This window comes from Microtus pennsylvanicus, chromosome 11 (assembly GCF_037038515.1).
Source record: "Microtus pennsylvanicus isolate mMicPen1 chromosome 11, mMicPen1.hap1, whole genome shotgun sequence".
Taxonomy (NCBI): Eukaryota; Metazoa; Chordata; class Mammalia; order Rodentia; family Cricetidae; genus Microtus; species Microtus pennsylvanicus.
The window spans coordinates 26,366,055-26,389,084 of NC_134589.1; the positions used below are offsets into that span (position 1 = coordinate 26,366,055).

The 23,030-nt window shown below is 47.8% G+C and overlaps 1 protein-coding gene and 1 non-coding gene across 3 annotated transcripts in view; both read left to right on the top strand.

Moving 5' to 3' along the window:
- The window catches only part of B4galnt2 (beta-1,4-N-acetyl-galactosaminyltransferase 2 (SID blood group)), a 46,790-nt gene extending 43,602 nt beyond the window's left edge, over nucleotides 1–3,188 (top strand). For both annotated transcript variants that reach the window (XM_075942259.1, XM_075942260.1), the window contains exons 10-11: nucleotides 1,375–1,594; nucleotides 2,131–3,188. In XM_075942259.1, coding sequence (XP_075798374.1) covers nucleotides 1,375–1,594; nucleotides 2,131–2,336 — 426 coding nt within the window. In that variant the 3' untranslated portion in view covers nucleotides 2,337–3,188. The remainder of the gene's footprint in view (nucleotides 1–1,374; nucleotides 1,595–2,130) is intronic.
- Nucleotides 3,189–9,416: 6,228 nt separating this feature from the next.
- On the top strand, nucleotides 9,417–9,488 carry Trnaq-uug (transfer RNA glutamine (anticodon UUG)). The gene has a single exon. It is a non-coding gene; the product is annotated as a tRNA-Gln (tRNA).
- Nucleotides 9,489–23,030: the final 13,542 nt, after the last annotated feature.

The window sequence follows — 23,030 nt, forward strand, 5'->3', positions numbered from 1 at the left end:
TTGAATGGTAACGTGTTCAGACATTTTATTTATAAAAAAAAATTTTTTTACCTGCAATGACTGGTTCCTGCCAGTGGTGGTCTCTCTGGTTTTGGAGCCTGTCCTGGAACTAGCTCTTGTAGACCAGGCTGGCCTCGAACTCACAGAGATCTGCCTGTTTCTGCCTCCCGAGTGCTGGGATTAAAGGCTTGTGCCACCACCGCCCGGCTAAGTCACTTTGTATCAGACCAAATCAGCCACTGTGGCGGCTTTTGTTGCAAAACCGCAGTACTTGAGCTTCCACTAATTCAGGCAGCGGCGTTCCACTGCAAACTTAGCCAAGACAGGCAGGGAGGGGTTAATTGCTCCGGCGAGCAGGTGGGGCAGAATGGGCCTGTGTGGCCAAGTGTATCTCGGACTCGGCACTGGGGCCCGAGTCACGAACTAAAAAACAGCACCCAGGAGCGTGCTGTGTTAGCTAGCGGGCTACACACTTGAGTTGGGGGCAAAATAGCCCGACATTGGACGCCAAAATGTAACGGCGTAAATGAATGCAGACAGATTGTAAAAATATATACAGCTTTAATGGGGAAATAGACTTACAGAACCACCGTTCCAGCGGAGACCAGGAAAGCAGAAGTGTCGGCTGGGAGCACGCTGGCCAGATTTATAGGTAAATATTAGCCCGAGGCGAACACGCCCCCTAAGGGGCAGGACTTATCCCTACAGGGCATGGGTAGTGCACACCTTTAATCCCAATACTGGGGAGGCAGAGGTAGGAGGATCTCTGTGAGTTCGAGACCAGCCTCATCTACAGAGTAAGACCCTATCTCAAAGACAACAACAATAAACCCTTAATAAAAATATTAGCTCTGGCCGGGCGAGGGTGGTGCACGCCTTTAATCCCAGCACTCGGGAGGCAGAGGCAGGCGGATCTCTGTGAGTTCGAGACCAGCTTGGTCTACAGAGCCAGTTCCAGGACAGGCTCCAAAGCCACAGAGAAACCCTGTCTCGAAAAAAACCAATATATATATATATATATATATATATATATATATATGCTCTGTGTGATGGTGCATGCCTGTGATCCCCTTGGGAGGTGGAAGCAGGATGAGGGGAGTTGACAGCCAGCCTCAGCTACAAAGCGTGTGTGTGTGTGTGTGTGTGTGTGTGTGTGTGTGTATGTGTGTGTGCGTGCCTGCATGTGGAGATGGGAATTCGATGATCCAAAGGGCCCAGCAGCAGTGTGAGAAGAGCTGTGGTCACATGCAGAGCCACTGAAGTCCTTTGGAGGTGAGATCCATAGAGTACACCTTCTATTCTATTGGAGGGAGTCCTTCCTAAAAGGACGGTTCCTGACCCTGCTCAGACCCCGGTTTTCTGTTTGCTGACTAGGTGGGCGGCAGTGTGCAGGGAAACACGTTCCAGTTCAGACTGTTGTTGGAGCAGAGTGAGAATGGGGCCTGTCTTCACCAGAGGCAGGGGGATTTCCATGCCCTTGATGGCTTCCCCAAATGCGTGGTGACCAGTGGCGTTGTAAACTTCTTCTTGGCTCACACGGAACAACTCCGAAGAGTTGGTTTTGATCCCCGTCTGCAACGAGTGGCTCACTCAGGTGGGAGGCTTGGAAGGGGTGATGCAGGGAGTAGAGCGGGGTTCTCCTGGGAAAGCCCTTCTCGCTACCCCAGGGATCTCCTTCCCCTTTCGCCCCAGACTATGGAACTCACGGTCTCTTGCCTCCCTCACCTCTCAGGGTCTTCTCTAGGCTGCCTCTGCCCATTTGAGACACCCCACTTCCTTTTCCCCAAGGCTGTCCTTTACTTTTCCCGACCCTGCCTCCCATTCTTCTCTCAGAAAGTCTTTGTCACCTAAAACTGAACCTGGTGACTGCACCCTCCCTTCCCCCCTTCCACTCCAGAGCCCACAGGATCATTTAATGGAACCCAGTGGTACCTCTGCCCACACTCCTAATTGAGAAACCAGGTTATCTGTTTCTTCTAACCCCGGGACTTCCAGGAGCCGGGTGTGTGGCTCCACACGGTGCCCAGCTTCCCTATGGTTAGGAACCAGGTGTCCTCCTCAAGTGTGGGTGGGAAAGCCTGGCTGGCTGACTGCAGCTCCCTTTGTCTCCCGGTCCTCCTCTCTTGGCAGAGTTCTTCATTGATGGGCTGGGGAGCCTGTTGGTGGGCTCGTGCCCAGAGGTGATTGTACAGCATCAGTCACGGTCACCAGACAAGGATCCAGAGATGGCGGCCATGGAGGAGTCTTACAGCAAATACCGGGCCAACACCAACGCGCAGGTCCAATTCAAGCTCGCTCTCCACTACTTCAAGAACCATCTTCAGTGTTCCACTTAAAGACGCAAGGAACCGGATATTTAATAAACAAAGTGGATTGGCTGTGGGCAACAAAAATTGTAGGACTGGCCCGTAAGGACACCAAAGAGAGCTGGAGTGAGGAGATATGGATAGCTCAGTCATTCAGTTCAGAGGCATTAGAAATGGGTCGTCCCTGGTCAGGGCAGGGGAAGATGACCTAACGGTTAATGAGCACGGGATGCCCTCCCATGCATGAAGTGCCTGCACAGAGAACCACTCACTTCACTCATCTGAGCCTCGTGATGAGGGAGATGTTGATTTGGTACCCCCCATCAAGGGATGCTAGTGGCATCGGGATGGCTCAGTGGGTGGAGTACTTGCTGCCGAGACCGACAACCTGAGTTTGATTCCTTGACACCCACATGGCGGAAGGGGAGAAATGACTCTGACATAATTGTCCACTGACCTCCACGGTCATGTGACCCACCCTCTTCCCACATACCATAAATAAATGTAAAAATAAAAGTGGATACCAGCATACACCTTTAATGACAGCACTCGGGGTTGAGTTGGTATCCGTGACTCCTGTTACCACGAAGGGTTGTATGGATGTCTAGGGTCTGGACCATGTTGATGTTCAAGAGCCTGTGCTGCCACAGGGGCCATGGCAGCATCTGGGCCCATGTTACTGGGGCAGCTGGGGTGTCTGTGATGGTGTCCATGGCCTTGTTCCCACAGAGGGTTATAGGAACCATGCGTGTCAAAATCCAAGGGCCAGGTTGAGCTGGCGCTGCCCCTCACTGACCCTGCAGAAGAGCTGACCTGCCCCTCCCTGGACACTGCAGCAGGAGAGCTGGCCCTGCCCCACTCCTCACCATGTGCTGACCAGGATAGCGTAGACCTAGGAGAGCTGGCCCTGTCCCACTCCTCACCATGTGCTAACCAGGATAGCGTAGGCCTAGGAGAGCTGGCCCTGCCCCATCCCTCACCATGTGCTGACCAGGATAGCGTAGACCTAGGAGAGCTGGCCCTGCCCCATCCCTCACCATGTGCTGACCAGGATAGTGTAGACCTAGGAGGGCTGGCCCTGTCCCACTCCTCACCATGTGCTGACCAGGATAGCGTAGGCCTAGGAGAGCTGGCCCTGTCCCACTCCTCACCATGTGCTGACCAGGATAGCGTAGGCCTAGGAGAGCTGGCCCTGCCCCACTCCTCACCATGTGCTGACCAGGATAGCGTAGGCCTAGGAGAGCTGGCCCTGCCCCACTCCTCACCATGTGCTGACCAGGATAGCGTAGGCCTAGGAGAGCTGGTCATGCCCTTCGCCTGAGGTGGGCAGTCCCAGTGGCCCAGGCCAACCTGCTCAGCTATCATCCAGACCCACCCTAAGACCCCATCTATGGCGTGAAGGGACTGGTCCTGTGGAATCTCCATGACCTGGGGGCAACAGCAGGATATCCACGAGGAGTTCCAGTGAGGGTCCAGTGATGAGGGTGTGCCAGAGGCAACGAATATTTTGTGGGTGGGGCTGACTGGACAAAAGGGTATATGCTGCCTGACACTCCGAAGCACCCACTGGGATGAATGAAGATGTGTTGGAAAGAGGAGGAGCCAGGTAGGCTTTCTGTTGGTGTTTTGTTTTTAATTCGTCTGGAGGGGTTCTGAGGGAATGTTGTCGGGTGGGGGAAGGCTATGGAGGGATGAGGAGGTAAATGGGATTAGGGTGCATGATATGAAATTTCCAAAGAATCAATAAAAACATTGTTTTGTATATATAGAGAATACTGATCTGAAAAGTTCTTTAGTAAATCAGCCGTAAAGGTGGACACAGCCACACACTCGCATCGCCCCATGCTCGGGTGAAACTTAACCTGAGCCATTTCTGGTACATTCCTATGTCAGATGAAAACAAAATTCAGCTAACACGATGGTGGGCATCGTTCCATAGACAAAGGAACTTTACTACACTGTCATTGTGCTCTGGCCTTTGGTTTCAGAATGCTAAGTTGCAATCATTCAATTTTTCAAAAAGTTGAATTAAAATAATATTATACAAAGCCAGGTGTTTTGGTGCACAGTTGTAATCCCAGAACTCAAGAGGTGGAGGAAAAGGATTAAGGCCAGCCTGGGCTATGTGAAAGCCTGTCTTTGAATGAATGAATGAATAGGGGGCTAGAGAGATAGCTCAGTGCTTAAGAGTGATTCCTGCTCTTGCAGAGGACCTCGGTTTGGTTCCCAGCACCACGTGAATACTCACGACTGTCTATAACTCAAGTAACTCCAGTTCCAGGGGATTGGAAACCTCTTCTGCACACACATGGGGCACATGCATACACTCGGGCACACATACACACACAAGACAAAAGAATTTAAATAAGTGATTGGATGCCTAAACGCACAGATGTCAACCAAAGTTATTCGGATCTTATGTTGTTGAGATGGCCTGGCCTAGAACTCACTCTGTAGGTCATGGCAATCCTTCTGCCTCCACCTGTCAGTGCTGCAGCATCAGGTGGGAGGCACCATTTCTGACTTGATTTTAAGCTTTGAAACCTTGACTTTAAAATATGATACTTGTTTATTAAAATTTCTGTATTTTTATTTTAATGGAATATTAAAACAAAAGTGAAATATTATAGAATAAAAATAACTTCTAAGTCATGAAATATAATGCTAATTTTAAAATTTACACATTTACTCCAATTTATCCTTGAGTCAAATTTTCGACACTCTGAACACTCTTTTTTTTTTTTTAACTTCCTGAGGTAATTATTGCTCAGGGTTGGTCCATAGAAAACCAAACATCAAAGGGGAGGATGAAGGAGGAGACAGGGGGTGGGATACACCCTGGTGCTGGTTTTTAATCCGAGCCTTGATTTCACAGATCACCAGCTAGGTGAATAGAGTGAACACTTTTTTTCCCCAAAAAACAAAAACAAAACCCAAACTGGACTGGGGAAATGGGAAGCTAAAGTGTTTAATACCCAAGCATGGGGATTTGAGATTACCAGCATGCAAAGCAAGGCATGGCTGGTGGTCTGCAACCCCAGGCAAGCTTGCAGCAACTGTTAACAGCCTCCATTTTGATGGGTTATCACCGGCATGCTCAAATCTCTTCTTCAAGATCTAGAACCATCTCTCCAGGAGAGAGAAACAGTCAAAACTGATACAAGCCACAACATTGTACAGTAATTGCTCAGCCATCTTTTCAAGAGCAACTTATCAGAAACAAGGGATCTGGTAAGGGCTAAACCACAACTGCTTTGTGAATAAAGTGGCTGTCCTTTGCTGTACATTTTCACTGTAGCTAACTCCCTTTCTGTTACATATTTGGGAATAAATTCCCCCGTTCAGAACAGTTTTCCACTGCCAGGCCTTCATTCCTCTCTCCTGGGTAAGCACAGAGATCTGCCTTCCTGCAATTATCTTTATCAGCTGGCATTTGGTCAGTGCTTAGGGTCCAGGCACAGAGCATCTCATTTAAGATATTCACAGATCTCCAAGGAGGCAGAGTTACTACCTGCCCAAGCTGCTGCCCAGGACACCTGTGATAAGAATGGCTGATAGCACCAAACCCTGGAGCTGATAATTAGAGGCCTGGGTTCCTTCTTTGTTTCTACCGCCTAAAGCAAAGCTCCAGACCTAGGCCCACAGAAACTGTAGCACCTGGTTACCTGCTATCTGATTAAGAGCCATCAGCTTCTCCCTGACTGTTACCTAATAGCCTCTGTGTATGCTGGGGAAAAAAAGTGGAATGCTGATTTAAACAATCCATGCTCTATTCATAATTTTACTGAAAATAAACATTTTAGCTCTTTACTACCACCTAAAAATGTACCGTGGCACATTGACCTTCCCCTCTAGAATTCCCTGATGATTGTTAATTCCTTTTTCCTTCTTTTTTCTTCTCTCTCCTTCTCTTGAGATAGGGTTTCAATGTTTAGTTCTGTCTATTCTGGAACTTGCTTTGTAGACCAGGCTGTCCTGTGTGAGTCGGAAACCTTTGATGGGAGGCAGGGAGCAGGTCTCTATGTAGCCCTAGCTGTCCTGGAACTCACAGAGATCATCCTGCCAGTGCTCCCAGAGAACTGAGATTAAAGGCCTGCGCCACCATGTCCAGCTCATAGGGCCTTTGTAATAACAAAATGAGCAGGAAAACAGGTCCAGAAATGCCTGGGGTTCAGGTTCAACCTTGAAGGGAGGTAACCCCTAAAAGGCTTAAAGTAGAATTGATTTATTTCTCAAAATGGACAATCTTTGGTGTTTCTTCTGAAAATATGCAAGAGTTAAAATGTTTTTCTTTTCCATTTACTTATTTTTTAAAGACAGGGCTTCTCTGGCCTCCAATTCAGAGATCTGCCTGTCTCTGCCTCCCTAGTGCTAGGATTAAAGGCGTGCAACACCACCACCCAGCTAGAAAAGTTCTTATGCATTCACTCCTCAAAGACAAACTGCTAAACTGTCACCAACAGAACTTTTTAGACTTGGGCTAACCATGTTCTTGATGACATGCAGGGGTAAAGAAAATCATACATTATACTGAAGAGGTACTGAGCAGGATAGTGGGTAACTCACAGCACTAACAGTGGGTGGACAAAAAAGTCACAGGAAGGTGGCCAAGATGCCAGGGGACTGAGCCAACCAGGAAGCCAGCAAGGCCAGTTTGCTCGGCATGTCACTTGGGAAGCCAGTGGACACAACATGGTGCCTTTTACTGCACTGAGGTCGATGGCTGTCACGGACACTGCCAGAACTGGATCCAATTCTACAGTCTCTGCTTTGTGTGTCTGTCTCCGGATCCTAAGTCCATCTGGCCAAGCTAAAGACAGACATATGGACAGACAGACACACACATACATTCTGAGCCTGAAGAGTAAGTGCATTTGCCTTGGGGTACAGTTCAGCTGTCACTGACTTACAAAACACTGGATTCCTTAAGAAAGTAAGACATAAAAAATAAATAAAAAGAAAGTAAGACATGCCCGTGATGGCTATTCTTGGATGTCAGTGTGAATAAATCTGAAATTAACTGAAATCCAAAAATGGAGGACACACATGTGAGAGGGATTTTTGCTAAATCTGAAGTAGGAAGATCCACTTCTAATCCAGGTCCTGATGTGTGAAGACGCGCCTTTAATCCGAACCACACCTTCTGCTGGAAGCTTCTGCTCACTAAAGCTCACCTGGCTACAGGTCCTGCCGAGTGCCAGATATGGCACCATTCCCCAGGAGTTCAGCCAGTGACCTGGTGGCAGGTGGACTACATTGGATCACACGTACCAGAGCAGATACTTACTTGGTTATGGGTTTGCCTTTCCTGCATGCAATGCCTCTGTCAACACCACCATGCATGACTTACAGAGTGCCTTATCCACGGTCATGGTATTCCACACAGTATTGCTTCTGACCAGTGAACTCATTTCACAGCCAGCCATTGTTGGAGTAGCTGCACTGAAGCCTCAAGGCATTCTATAAATCCCCTTTACATATGTGTGTACACATACACATAGTCATTATATACGTTGTTGGTCTAGAGGACCCCGACTGATTGCACTAGTGTGTAACTCTTCTGTTTACACATAGATGGATGGCATCTTATGTATTTGTTTCGCTTGCCTTTTGTCTCAATGCAAGTTAGCAGTGTGTGTGTGTGTGTCCATCAAGGCCAGCAGAGTAATGATCCACAGGAGGCAAGAAGGTAGTACAATTTAACACAACTCAGTATAACCAGTGCTGGTTCAAACTTTGAAATAAACCAAGGAGTTTATTTTAGGCACGTTTAAGCACAGCACAGTTTGGTGAAAACTTTCCTGGTAATAATTAAGTCAATCCTAGGTGCACAATTAACTCAAAAATGCGTGCACAACAAAGTTTAAGACACAACTACACTGGAACTCTTTGTAAAGTACATGTGACATCTTCCATAAAGGTAGTTTCTGTAGCGGTGAGGGTCCTTAATCCCAGCACTTGGGACGCAGCCTGGTCTACGGCCCCAGTTCCAGGACAACCAGGGCTGTTACACAGACAAACCCTGTCTTGAAAAAAACAAAACAAACAAAACTTGTTTCTATAGATTGAGAAAAACACACTAATGATAAAGGTGACCAAGCTGTTAACTTCATCCATTCCCAGCCTTCTAGGTGGAAATAGGTTATACATCACTCTCATTGAAGAGATAAACAACCCTGTGTGTTTAACATTACTGGTTCCTTAGTGCTTATCACTAAGAACACGGAGTTACTTCTTTAAACTCTTGTGGAGCACTTACGAAATCTCCATTGTTTATTTTGTCAATTCTCACTGTATTATAATAAGCAATATATAGTCAAGAATCTCCTTGAACGCGCCTCCTGGTACTGATGGATGCCCGGTAGGATGGTGAAATTGCTGAGTCAAATTACGCGTAAACTACTGCTCGACTGACCTGCAGAAACACATTTCGAGTCAGTGAAACGCGAGACAGCCCGGAGAAGTGTCATTTTTGGGGGTGTCTGTTGTTAAAGTGCCGACTGGAGGTCTTTCGAAGGATCCAAATGCTGGAAGGTTCGGCAGCCCGGGCTTTAGAAGCACACGCGGAAGTGCAGGGCTGGAAGCGCCCCGGCAACTCTACAGATGCTAACTTGCCGCGCACCGAGCGCCGGCTGCGGCCCCCAGGTTGGGGTCCCCTCCGGTAGCCCCGGTTCAGCCTCCCAGGTGCGTCCGGGATTTGAAAGGCCGTGCCACCACGTGCCAGTCCGCGTCCTTCCCCGCTGGGCCAAAGCGTCCTCGCCACACCGCCTCCTAATAGAAACACATTAAACAACGCAGGCTGCGTGAGCCGAGCCTCCTGCCCGGAGTCCGGGGCGCCTGCTTTCTCCAGACTCGCTCCGACCCGACAACTCGCCGCCCCCCAGGACTTGCGGGCGAGGGCCGGGACCTTCGAGGAGCACCGGAAGCAGTGACGCCTCGGGGCCCAGGAACGTTTGGAACTCGCAGGGACACGGGAATCTCGGTGGTTCCGCGTCGGCCCGCCATGGTGGCCTTGGGCCAGGGGCCCAAATCAACTGTAGCGAAGTTTAGGAAAGGTTGCCCAACGTCCTGTGGCTTGAGAAGGCTGCCGGGCGCCTAAAGCCGCCAGCGGGTCCCATGGTGTAATGGTTAGCACTCTGGACTTTGAATCCAGCGATCCGAGTTCAAATCTCGGTGGGACCTCACTGCACATCATTTTTGGCCTTAGAATCCCTGTTTTGGGGCCTGCAGGAAATAGCGACCTGCTCAAGGCTGGACGGGGGATCGCACTGACCTGCAGGGCGGCTGCCCAGCTTCCCTCCCCGGGTTCGACACGCTTACATTTCAGGAGCAGCCTGGGCCGGGTGGCACTGCGCACGCGCGCCGAGTCAGGCGGAAAAGTAAATGTGTTGATGGAAGACTGAACAGAACTTTACCCTGAAGGGAAAACCGAAAGCACCCGAAGGCTCCCGAGGCGCTCCTGGCGGGGTACCGCCTACTCGTTGCGCCAGGAGGCCCCGCCCCCTGTTCTCTTATTGGCTACTGTGCAGAACGCGCGGCGGGATTGCTTTGTGAGCTACGAATGAAGTGGCCGGAAAGGGCTAGGGGGCGGGCAAATGATTCCAGGGGACCTCTGATTGGGCACAAGCGAGTGGTACCCGGAGGTTTGTGTTTTTGGGGTCAGAGACCCTAGCGAGGTTCGTTTTTCAATTAGACAATTTGTCAGGACCGTTTCTCACCGTCCACGGGGTGTTTTTCCAAGCGCAGAATAGGAATTCTGCAGCAGCGCGCACGTGTGCGTGGGACCTGCGGGAAAAGGCGTACCTCTCCAACAGGGTGGAAGAAACGTGCATGGGTTGTTATCTTCTTTGGATTCATACCTGGATTTCGAGATGTTTTTCCCTGTAGGGTAAGTGACGAGGGAGCCTGCTGACGCATTATAGTCTCCCTACAGAGTGATTGGCACGGTGGCTATAAGTTCCCACCCTTGGGAGGATGCCATAGAAACAAAAAGAAGCCTCGTTTGGCTTTCCTATTAATTCTCAGTACGCCTTTTCCCGACCCGACCCACGCACTCTTTAAGACGCCTGAATGGATCAGTTTGAATGAGCCATCCCAGCCTCAAAAAATATCTAGGCGCGAGAGGAAGGACGATTTGTGCCACCAGAGAATAAACCTGCTTGTCAACTGTACACTGAAGAAATACATATAACAAAGGTGTTACCAAAAGAAAATTAAATAATAATGATAATAATTGGTACTGCAGAGTAGGGAAAAGGACCTACTTTACATTGGCCATTGTGTTTCTATGGAAAAATACAAAACCGGATTCCTCTCTAATGTACACCAAGCGCAGCCGTAAATCTCACGTGAATTGTTGACCTGAAAGCGAAGAAGGCAGTGAAGCCTTGGGTGACAACATAGGGGAATTCGTATATCTCTCAGTTCAAACAAAGCCTTAATTAAAGGCACAAGAGTGTTATACTTCCCAAGATGAGCGTGTTACTCTGTGCCCTTATCAGAAGATACCAGTAAGAAAAGGACGTGCTGGGTGTTTTGCTCAAGGGTAAAGTATGCAAGGCACTCAATGACCTGGCATAATGAGAGAAAAAAGGTAGCCACAGAATAGGGATTTGTGTGTGTAATGCATAAATGATAAATCTAAATAACTAAGTATAAATTAGAAAAACCTGTAAGAAAACTGCCTGCAGAAAAACAGCAAAACCATGGGCTAGGGAGATGGCTCAGCCGGAAAAGGGTTTGTATGCAATAGTGAGGACCTGAGTTCCTCCCCGAAATCCACGTCAGAAGATGGACCCAGTGGCACTTGTTTATAGTCCCCATGCTGGGGACGCAGAGACAGGAGGGTCTCTGGGGCTCGCTGGCCAGCCAATAAGAGAACCCGTGCAAGATGCCTGAGGAACTGCCCCTGAGACTAGTTTACATCTGGTTGTCATACAAAGACCTGGATAAATGCATTGATATTGGCTAGATATATCTGGGTGATCAATTTGAATGTCCTAAGCCTCTTTGGTAAAAGAATAACAGTGGTGTCTTTTGTCTGTCAGTGTTTTGAGAATCCGTAAAACAAACAGGAAAACCCTAAGGAGATGTGTTGTCACCTGCCTGTAATCCCAGTACTGGAAAGGTAGGAGCAGCAGGATCAGAAATTCAAGGTCATCCCAAGCTACGCAGCAAGGTCGAGGACTGCCTGGACTTCACGATGTTCTGTCAGAGAAAGAACGAGGCCGGTGAGATGGCTCGTAAGTGGAGTCATTTACCATACGGGCCTGGTGACCTGAGTTCTACCCTGGAACTGGCATACAGAGGAAAGAGAACTGACTCACAGAGGTTGACCTCTGACCTCCACACACACCTTGACACATGTTCACCTCCACCCAACTCATCAGGAACACACGGACGGACGCCCATGATGTGAGAGAGCGAGGGGAGAGGGAGAAGCAGTTCCTTGTCTCTATCTGCTCTTCTGCTATATTCAATAATGCTAACTTCTAAAAAGACAACCAAGGATAGCAAAGTTCTAGAAGCTCAAGTACTAGTGCAAGGAGGGAAAACTTAGAGAGCACAGACAGCTATTTAGTGTGTTTGCCTATGCCTTTCTAGTCTGGCTTGTGACAGAGGCAGAGAATGAGAATTTATGGGTGGAAGTCGGGGGGGGGGCAATTAGGAAAAACATTTAGCCATTGGTGCTGTCTATCAACGGGACTTCTGGTGCCTGGAGATGGTCCAGGGCACTTAGAGACCTTGCCTGCTGTGGTCTCAAGAGGAGCTGGGGCTATGCACAGAGTCAGGCTTTCTCGGCTTCCATCCGCAGTGAATCCTCACTTTTAGCTCAGAGCTTTGCTGGCCAGGAACTTTCAAATCTGGGTTTCCAGGGGTCCCCTCCATCCTGCTTTTTTGTTTGTTTTTTCATTGGTACTAAGACTCTCAGTGAGATAACATCTTATGCCTCACAAACTAGTACACATACACACACACATACACAGTGTGTGTACACCACCAAAATACAATTTAAAAACATAGTCTGAGCTGAGTAGTGGTGACACACGCCTTTAATCCCAGCACTTGGGAGGCAGAAGCAGGAGGATTTCTGTGACTTCAAGGCTAGCATGGTTTATGCAGGGAAACCCTGTCTCAAAAAACCAAAAAAGAAAAAGAAATGTGAGGTGTTTGATTACACTACGTAAGGATGGTCATTGTGATCTGCCTAATAAAAAACTGGACGGCCAGTAGTTAGAAAGGATTTGGGGGCAGAGAGGACCCTGGGAAGAAGGGAGGAATCACGAGGAGTTGTCAACCCAGTACAGAACAGCAAGACATGCAGGAGGAGAGGTAACAGCCATGATCCTTGTGGCACAGATAGATGAATAGAAATGGGTTCATTTAAGCTATAAGAGCTCGTTAGAAACAAATCTAAGCTATAGGCCAGGCTTTCATAATTAATAAGAAGTCTACATGTGCAGGGCAGTGGTGGTCTACACCTTTAATCTCAGCACTCAGGAGGCAGAGACAGGTGGATCTCTGTGAGTTTATTGTTTTATTTTTTTGGTTTTTCGAGACAGGGTTTCTCTGTGGTTTTGAAGCCTGTCCTGGAACTAGCTCTTGTAGACCAGGCTGGTCTCAAACTCACAGAGATCCACCTGCCTCTGCCTCCCGAGTGCTGGGATTAAAGGCGTGCGCCACCACCGCCCGGCTCTCTGTGAGTTTAAAGCCAGCTTGGTCTACAGAGTTAGTTTCAGGACAGGTTCCAAAGCTACACAGAGAAACCCTGTCTCAAAAAACAAAACAAAGCAAACAAACAAAAAGAATTCTATGTGTGGTTATTTGGGACCTGGACTGGAAAGATGGCTCAGTGGTTAAGAGGACCCATTCAGGGGATCTGGGTTCGATTCCCAGCACCCACATCAATGCCCTCTTCTGACCACCGAGGTGCACAGGCATGCGTGCAGGAAAAACATTCATACATAAGACAAAATGAGTAAATCTAATTTAAAGAGCTAGAATTGACCCAGGGGAAACCTCTTTTCTCACAGGAGTCTGAGAAGTCCCTTGTCAAGATTTTCTTCCCAATAAGAGAGAGAGAGAGAGAGAGAGAGAGAGAGAGAGAGAGAGAGAGAGAGAGAGAGAGAGAGAGAGATTCTCTCTCTGGAAGGTCCTACAGACTACCTTCTGGAGCATGTTGTCCCCTTGAGTCACCAGCAGAGGGCAGCACCCTGGCACCAGTAACGTTGCTTTTGGAGACTACCTTCCCAAGGCAGTCCCTTACCTGTCTTGGTTTCCATTTGCAGATAAGATAATGTGTGTGCAACTCTTACCACATTTTCTGGCACACAGTAAACCTGTGAACTGCAGAACACAGACTCCTTTCACACTGTGTGCCAGCATCCTCTGAGGTCAATGAGATAAAGCGAGCCTTGACCCCTGCCCGCCAGGAGTCTGAAATCCTTGAGAGAGGAGAAAACAAACAACAAAACCCAAAACCATTTCATTTAATTGGAGCTGGAGAAACATCGGTTAAGAGGGTTTGCTGCTCTTGCAGAGGACCCAGGTTCTATTCCCAGCACCCCCAAAGAAACTAACAACCCTCTATTGTAACTTCAGTTCCAGAGAATTCGATACCCTCTTCTGGCCTCCACAGGCGACAGACACTGAACACAGTGCATATAAGCAAGACATTTACACATGTAAAATTAAAAAAAACCCACCTCACTGTATTATTATTTTGTGGGGCACGCTGTGTGCGTGCATGCGCAAGGGTGGGGGCATGCTGTGTGCGTGCACGCGCAAGGAGCGCTGGCAGAGGTTAGAGGACAGCTTTCCCGTGTCACTTCTCTCCTTCCACCCTGAGTTTTGGGGATTGACTTGGGTAATCAGGCCTGTGCAGCAAGCACTTTAACCTGCTGAATCATCTCACAGGTCGGAACTGAAATTTTGATGGAAGTATTAAAATTGAACCCCTAATCCTGATCCGTGGAAGGCTGAGGCAGGAGGACAGTGAGTTAGAGACCAGTCTAGGCTATATAACAAGTTTCAGAACAACTTGGGATAAGTACTGACAAAACAGGCTCAAATTCTAAACAAGACAGGCATGGCGGGCACACATGCCTTTAATCCCAGCACTTGGGAGGCAGAGGCAGGCGGCTCTCCGAGTTGCCTTCCTGGGTATCCTGCCCTATAAAGCAAGTTCCAGAGCAACCAGGGTTATGCAGAAACCTTGTTTAGAAAAAAACAAACAAGGGCTGGAGAGATGGCTCAGCGGTTAAGAGCATTGCCTGCTCTTCCAAAGGTCCTGAGTTCAATTCCCAGCAACCACACGGTGGCTCACAACCATCTGTAATGGGGTCTGGTCCCCTCTTCTGGCCTGCGGACATACACACAGACAGAATATTGTATACATAATAAATACATAAATAAGTAAATGTTAAAAAAAAAGAAAATAAAAAAGCAAACAAAAAATTACCAGAGCAAAGAAGAAGGGCTTTAAGAGAAGGAAACAATATAGAGATTGCTCTAAAGACAGGGAAAGCCTTGGGCAGGAGAGAGCTCCCCAGGAAGCTGGAGTCTTGGGTTGCTAGCCTAAGGCAAAGGGTCTTTAATTTAGGGTGTGGCAGAGGGAGGGAACAAAACCTTTAGAGAGGAGTGCCTGAGAGTTTTACAGTCGTGGTGAGTTAGTGTAGCTAGGAACCTATAATCTCAACACTTGAGGGGCTGAGGAAGGAGGATCAACAGGATCAGAAATTAAAGGCCATTCTCTGCTACTTAGTGATGTAGAGACCAACTCAGAATACATTAGATCCTGTCTCAAAAAGGAAACAAGAGTATGCCTTCTCCCCAGCCCAGGAGCCTCTGAATTGCAATCACCTGGTCTCTGCGGAGCACTCTCGCGGAGCACTCTCATGGAGCACTCTCGCTTCTCTGACCCCTTCACTGCCCCTCCTTCTCTGGCCTGGGCGAGTTGTCTTGGTGCCTCCAAACTCTATTTCTGGCCTTCTTTTTTCAAACGTACACAGCCCTCTTGAGCAATCTCCTCCAGTCAGGAAGATAGCTACCAGCCTTAATGACATGAGTAGGGTACAGAGGGGGGGAGTAGATGCCTAGGGGACTCTCCGTGAAAGTTTGTATGTGTGTGTGCGCGCGGACAATGTCTGTGTGTGTGTGCACGCGCATCTCCTAACCACACTGCTCGTAGGCTGGCTGCATCATACTGCTTTTCCTTTCTCTGAGTCGCCATTCTCAGGGTGGCCTGGGACTTGATTAAGGTTAGGGTCAGGTGGTCAAGGTCATAGAGCATAGCAGCTGAAGATGAACAGATCTAATAAGATATTGAGGTTAGACCCTTTGCGGTGAGCCCAGATATTGAAGACATTAGGCGGGTCTCTAGTGGCTTGTCCCCCTAAAATAGGCAGTGACTTAGGGGTTGGGTTGTATTCTCCAATATCTGTGAATCATGGAGAGACTTCTAGACAGCCATGATGTCTTAGACCATGCAGTCTTTAACCAAAAAACTCTTCCCGGTAAAAAAGAAAGGCAATAAACTGAAGATGAATCCTGGAGCAGACATTAGTGAAAACCCTGGAGAAATCCAAGCGAGGTCTTGAGTTTACTTAATAGCATTGTACTAATGATTTCTTAGTTTTTGATTGTTTGTTTGTGTGTGTGTGTGTGTGCGCGCGCGCGCGCGCGCGCGTGCGCGCACTCGTTTCAAGGCATTTCTGTGGATGTCAGAGCAAAGCTCTCAAGTGTTGATTCTCTTCTTCCAGCTTCTGGGGATCCAACTGAGGTTGTTAAGCTTGGCAGCTGGTATTTTCGCTCCCTGAAGTCTTTTCTCAGCCCCCTATTGTTTGAGACAGTGTCTCGCTGTGTAGCCTGGCTTGCCTGAGACTCCCTGTGTATAGAATGTGCTGGCCTGGAATTTGTTGGTAATTCTCCTGCCTCTTTCTCACGAATGCTGGGGTTACAGGCTTGTACCACCACACCCATTTCTTAATTTCTTCATTTTAATAAATGCCATAGTCATATAAGAGATTACCATTGGGCAACTTGGATAAGGTCAGAGGGGAATTCTGTTTTCGCAATTCTGCAACTTTTATGAAAATCCAATGATATTTCAAAATAAAACCATCGAGGTGGGGTGGGAACTGAAAGGAGTAGAGGGAGGGGAAACTGTGGGGGTTTACGGGGGTGGTGGCGCACGCCTTTAATCCCAGCACTTGGGAGGCAGAGGCAGGCAGATCTCTGTGAGTTCAAGACCAGCCTGTTCTACAATCCAGGACAGGCTCCAAAACCACAGAGAAACCCTGTCTCGAAAAACCAAAAAAAAAAAAAAAAAGAATTCAGCAGTCAGCAAGTCAGCACACTGTGCAGTGAGCCCTAAGGGGTCCACTTGTCTCTGCCTCCCCAACCCTCCTCCCTCTCTGAGACAGGGTCTCACTATCAAGCCCTGGCTGTCCTGGAATTCACTATGTGGACCAGGCTGGCCTCCTGCCTCCCCGTTGCTGGAACTAAAGGCGTGGGCCACCATGTCACCTCATGCCTTGCTTTCTCCTGACACCTTCTTAAAAACATGGCTTTGGACTTGCAGAGTGAGCGCTTTACTGATGAGCCATCTCCCCTTTCCTTTTTTTTTTTCTGAGACAGGGTTTCTCTGTAGCTTTGGAGCCTGTCCTGGAACTAGCTCTGTAGACCAGGCTGGCCTCGAACTCACGGATATCTGCCTGTTTCTGTCTCCCAAGTGCTGGGATCAAAGGTGTGCGCCACCACAGCCCAGCCTGTTCTTTTTCTCTTAACCTGCTCACATGAGGCTTGGGCTCAAGAGGAAGGAGTGCTGTTGCCAGGACCCAGCACCATACTTCCTTTGAGTGGAAGCTGTGTTTTGTGCTCAGACAACTGATATTCATTATGGTATTATGGAAGCAGAAGTTGGCTATCGTGTGTACACTTGTAGTCAATCCCACATTCAAGAAGCTGGGGCAGGAGGATCTGGTGTTTAAGCATAACCTGGGCTATCTAGTAAGAATATCTCAGTAAAACAAAGCAAAGAAGCCAGGCCAGTGGTGGCACACACCTTTAATCCCAGTACTCAGGAGGCAGAGGCAGGCAGATCCAGTCTGGTTGACAGAGCTAGTTCCAGGACAACCAGGGCTACACAGAAAAACATTGTCTTGAAACAAACAAACAAAACAAAACAAACAAGAAGGAGGAGGAGGAGGAGGAGGAGGAGGAGGAGGAGGAGGAGGAGGAGGAGGAGAAAAGAAGAAGAAGAAGAAGAAGAAGTAGAAGAAGAAGAAGAAGAAGAAGAAGAAGAAGAAGAAGAAGAAGAAGAAGAAGAAGAAGAAGAAGAAGAGGAAGAGAAGGAGGAGGAAGGAAGGAAGGAAGGAAGGAAGGAAGGAAGGAAGGAAGGAAGGAAGAAAGAAAGCCGACAAACCCCAGATAGAAAAGAGTGTTGGGTCAAGGACAGAGCTTGGGGTTCAGGGGATCCTGTAACTGTTAATGTACCTTGGAGTGGTTAGGTAAGTACAGCCTCCTGAGGGCATGTGGGGCATGAGGGTCTGAACGAAGGCGAGCTAAAGAAATGATTCCTCCATCTGGGATCTCAGCCAAAAAGGCTTAGAGTTATTGATGGGATCAAAACCCTAGTTACTGGGCTGGAGAGATGGCTCAGAGATTGAGAGCTTCGCCTGCTCTTCCAAAGGTCCTGAGTTCGATTCCCAGCAACCACATGGTGACTCACAACCAGGGGGGTCTGGTGCCCTCTTGTGGCCTGCAGACATACATGTAGACAGAATATTGTATACATAATAAATAAATAAATAAATATTTTTAAAAAAACAAAACAAAACCCTAGTTACTGGGTTCGATTCCCAGCACCCACTTGGCGGCTCACAACTGTCTAACTGCAGTTGCAGGGGATACAACACTATCATACAGACAGACAGACTTGCAGGCAAAACACCAATGTACACAAAATAAAGATAAATAAATCATTTAAAAACAAAAACAGGGCTGGAGAGATGGCTCAGAGGTTAAGAGCATTGCCTGCTCTTCCAAAGGTCCTGAGTTCAATTCCCAGCAACCACATGGTGGCTCACAACCATCTGTAATGAGGTTTGGCGCCCTCTTCTGGCCTTCAGGCATACAAGCAGACAAAATACTGTATACATAATAAATAAAAAAAATATTAAAAAAAAAAAATAAAATAAAAAATAAAAACAAAAAAACCCTAGCTCAATAATGTCAGGTCTCCTGGAATCTGAGTTACAAGCAGTTGTGAGCCAGCATGTGGGTGCTGGAACTGTGTGGGCTCTTTGCAAGAGCAGTAAGTGCTCTAACCAGAAAGCCATCTATCCAGCCCTGCCTTATTCTTTAAAATAAGAATCAGTCAGGCATGGTGGCACATCTTTAATCTCAGGGGTATCTCTGTGAGTTCAAGGCCAGCTTGGTTTACTTAGTGAGTTCTAGAACAGCTAGAGCTATATTAATCTGGAGAGAGAGGAGAGAGATTGAGAATCTCAGAGCTCCTGGAGCTAGAGCTCCAGGTGCTTATGAGCTAACTGCCTCATGTAGGTGCTGGGATCTGAACTTGGGTTCTCAGTAAGAGTATTAGTATACATGCTTGTTTTTGCTGTTTGTTTCTTTTTGGAGACAGGATTTCTCTGCGTAATAGTCCTGGCTGTCCTGGAATGGTCCTGGATCCGTTTGCCTCTGCCGCTGAGACCTTGAGTGGTGGGGTTAAAGGTATACACCACCACTCTCGGCAGCACATGGTCTTAAAAATCACAGAACCCTCTGCCCAGTCCCTGATGTTTGGTTTTGCCTCTTAGCTTGGAAGGGTGTAGAATCTCCTTGGAGACTCACCTTGAGGTGTTTCTGGCAGAGTGTTCAGTATTAACTGGGTGAATGATTTGCCCTCAGAGCAACTAACACCTTCTAAACGGTGGCCCAGATATAAAGATGTCTAAGGGAAAAGCAGTGATGCCTGCCTTGGCTTCTTCCTTCTGAGGATTGTTGACCGCCACCGCCATCCTCTGCCGACATTGAACGCCAGCTTCTTCTGCCTTCCAGGTGGACTAAATGAATACTAGTGACTCTCCAGACAGCTTCCGGGTCTTCTAACAGTGAGGCATCCAACTTTTGTGGACCAAGTAGCTACAAAGTTCTCAGCCTCTCTAACATACAGATGGACACTGTTGGAATGCCCAACCCTTATCCTGTAAGCCAACCTAGCAAATCCCCTTATAATGTGTATACATGGTCTATTAGTTCCGTTCCTTTAGCTCACCTGGACTAATGCAGCTGTCATTCACGAATACAGGCTCTGCTTCCCACCAATCAGATGTCAAGATCTATAAACATTATTTCTCAAAGAAACTGTCCAAGCCACCCCCCTCCTACTTATGGTCATTGTTCTTTATTTCACCTCTCCCTTGAAGGAACAATCACCTCTTAGTTTCCTCTCCAACCTTCCCTTTCCACTTTCGATCTTATCAAGAACAAACTTCTACTAGGTGTGGTGGTTCTCCCCTGTCACGGAGCACTCGGAAACTGTGCAAGATTCTGCCACCAGTAAGTAAACAAACAAACAAGAAAAAAAAAGTCAGTAAGTCACTCTCAGCAGGTAAAGTTGTGTAGCCCAACAAATCAGACCCTCCTGACCTTGCAATCCACCTCTAGTGGGGATCCTAAGGACCTGGGACTTCCTCTTGGCATTCAGCTCACACCTAACTGCTGGTCTATTTAAAATATAGTTCTTGGGGCTAAAGAGATGGTACAGCAGTTAAAAGCACTTGCTGCTCTTGCAGAGGACACACGCTGGTGCCCAGTACCAACACGGTGGCTCACAAGAGTCTATAACCCTGATACCAGGGAATCTGATGCCCTCTTCTGACCTCGGCAGGCAATAGATATTTACATGGCACATAGACATACATGCAAGCAAAATACTCATATACATAAAACAAATACATCTGAACTTTAAAAACACAATTCAGCTGGGCATGGGGGTGCATGCCTTTAGTCTCAGCACTCAGGAAACAGAAACAAACAGACAGATCTCTGTAAGTTTGAGGCCAACATGGTCTAAATAGCAAGTTCCAGGCCAGCTAGAGCTACATAGTGAGATCCTGTCTCAAAAGAAAGCAGACCATAACACCAAAAAAAATTTGAATAAGAATAGCCCATAGGCTCCCATATTTGAATGCTTAGTCACCAGGGAATGGAACTAGTTGTTTGAAAGGATTAGAAGGATTAAGAGGTGTGGCCTTGTTGGAATAAGTAGGGGTAGGGTCTGAGGTTTCAAAAGTCCACACTAGGCCCAGTCTCTCTGCCTACTACCCAGGTATCATAATCCAAAGTTCTTAGCTGCTGCTCCAGCACCATCCATACAGCTATGCTCCCCACCATGATAATAATGGACTAACCTCTGAAACTCTAAGCAAGGCCCCAATTAAAGGCTTACTTTTTTATAAGAGTTGCCTTGGTCATGGTGTCTCTTTTTTTTTTTTTTTTTTTTTTTTTTTTGGTTTTTCGAGACAGGGTTTCTCTGTGGCTTTGGAGCCTGTCCTGGAACTAGCTCTTGTAGACCAGGCTGGTCTCGAACTCACAGAGATCCGCCTACCTCTGCCTCCCTAGTGCTGGGATTAAAGGCGTGCGCCACCATCGCCCGGCATGGTGTCTCTTCACAGCAATAGATCAATGACTAATACGATACACTCACACACACACACACACACACACACACACACACACACACACATACACACTTTTTGAGTCAGAGTCTCACTAGGTGTCCCAAGCTGGCCTTAAACCAAGCTACATCAACTTTCCCAGTGTTGGAATTGCATGCCGCCATGCTAGGCACCAAACTGGGTTCTTTTCTCTCTCCTCTCTGTGTCTCTGTTTCAATGTCCTCTTCCCCAGGAGTGTCACCATCTACTCAGAGCAGAAGCCTTCTGCACTCAGTTCTCCTAGGAATTACTTCCATCTGGGGACCCTTTCCATCCTCTCGCCCAGAACTCAGTGTGCCCATTCTGGATTAGGGAGCCCTTCTTGGGGTTCCTGTAGCATCCCACAAACCTCTCTTATATTTCAAGTACTCTGTACCGTGAATGCTGGCCTATGATTCTTTCAGACAAGAGCTCTTGGCTAACAAGGCCTCAGAGTTGTGCCGTGATTATATTCTCAGGCCTGAGCAGAACCTGGCTGATCTTGTGTTAACTGAGCCAGTCCCTTGGACGCTTAAATACCTTCTTCAGCTTCTGTTTACCCCTAAGGGAAAGAAGAAAGTTCCTTTCTTTTTAGACAGGGTTTCCTGAGTAGCTCAGGCTAGCCTGGAGTGTACTATTTAGTCCACGCTGGACTTGAATTTGTGATCTTCTTCCCTCTGCTTCCCTGTTCTTGAGACTATAGGCATGTGCTGCTATGCTTAAATCACAGAAGCAATTCTTCTAAACTTTTTCGTTATATTTTACTTACTATCTATTTTTAATTGTGTATATGTGTTATTTTTAATATTGTGTGTGTGTTTGTGTGTACATGCTCATCCCTGGAGGCTGGAAGCATCAAATCCCCTGGAGCTGAAGTTATAGGCAGTTGGGAGCCACCCAGTGTGGATGCTGGGAAGCAGACTGAGTCTTCTTCAAGAACAGCACTCACTCTCAACCACTGAGTTCTCTCTCTCTCCCTCCCTCCCTCTTTCCCTCTCCCCCTCCCTCCCTCCCTCCCTCTCTCTCTCTCTCTTTCTCTCTCTTTCTCACACACACACACACACACACACACACACACACACACACACACACAGAGAAAGACCTTTCAAGTCTTTACCACAATCTCTCTTTGCTTCACCCCCTTTATGCTGCACCCTTTTTGGTGGTCACCTTGACCTTCTTCACTGCCCTGAACCTGCATTTGCTCTGTGTTTCTGCATGGCCCTTGTCTCTGCAAGTTCTTCAGGTTTTCTCTGCCAAATCCCATGAAAATAAGAACCAACTAGGCTTGCTCATGCTCTGTCTGTACTACCTAACACAATAACACATAAGAAACACTCAATACATTGAATAAACCATGTAATCAAGACCCCCCAAAGCCTATCTCTGTCTTTAGGCCACCCCAGCTAATGCAATTTTTTTTTGTTTTGCTTCTTATTTTGTTTCCTTTTTTGAGACAGGGTCCTACCTAGCCTAGAATGGCCTCAAACTTCCGACGTAGTAAGTATGACCTTGAATTTCTGATCTTCCTGCCTCTAACTCCCTAGTGCTGACACCAGACAAGGCGCCAGACCTGGTGTATGTGGTACTGGGGATAGAACCCTGGGTCTCCTGCATGCCAGGCAAGCACTCTGCCATCTGAGCTTCTACTCCATGCTGTGGTCTAAATAACTAGGAAGAAGATATCGGGATAAGGCATGGGGCAGGGGAGCCCTCATCCCAATCTTTAGCCCAAACTACATGGAGGAAGAAAAGAAAGGTCAGGGGTGGGGCCCTTCTAGAAGGAGCAAATGCCCTCTGGGGTCTCAGGGCATTGCAGGCTACCTGCTCAGCTGTAAAACTTTCTCCAGGTGGTGTCATCCTCCCTACCTCCAACTCTACATTCTTCCTGGCCACACCGCCCAGTGGCGGCTGCTCCCGGTGTCCTTCTACCCCTTGCCCCACCATAAGCAAAGGCAGGAAGGTGGAGAAGGCAGTTGGAAGACAGGGTAAGAAGCAGGATTGAGAATGGACTCAGTGTGTA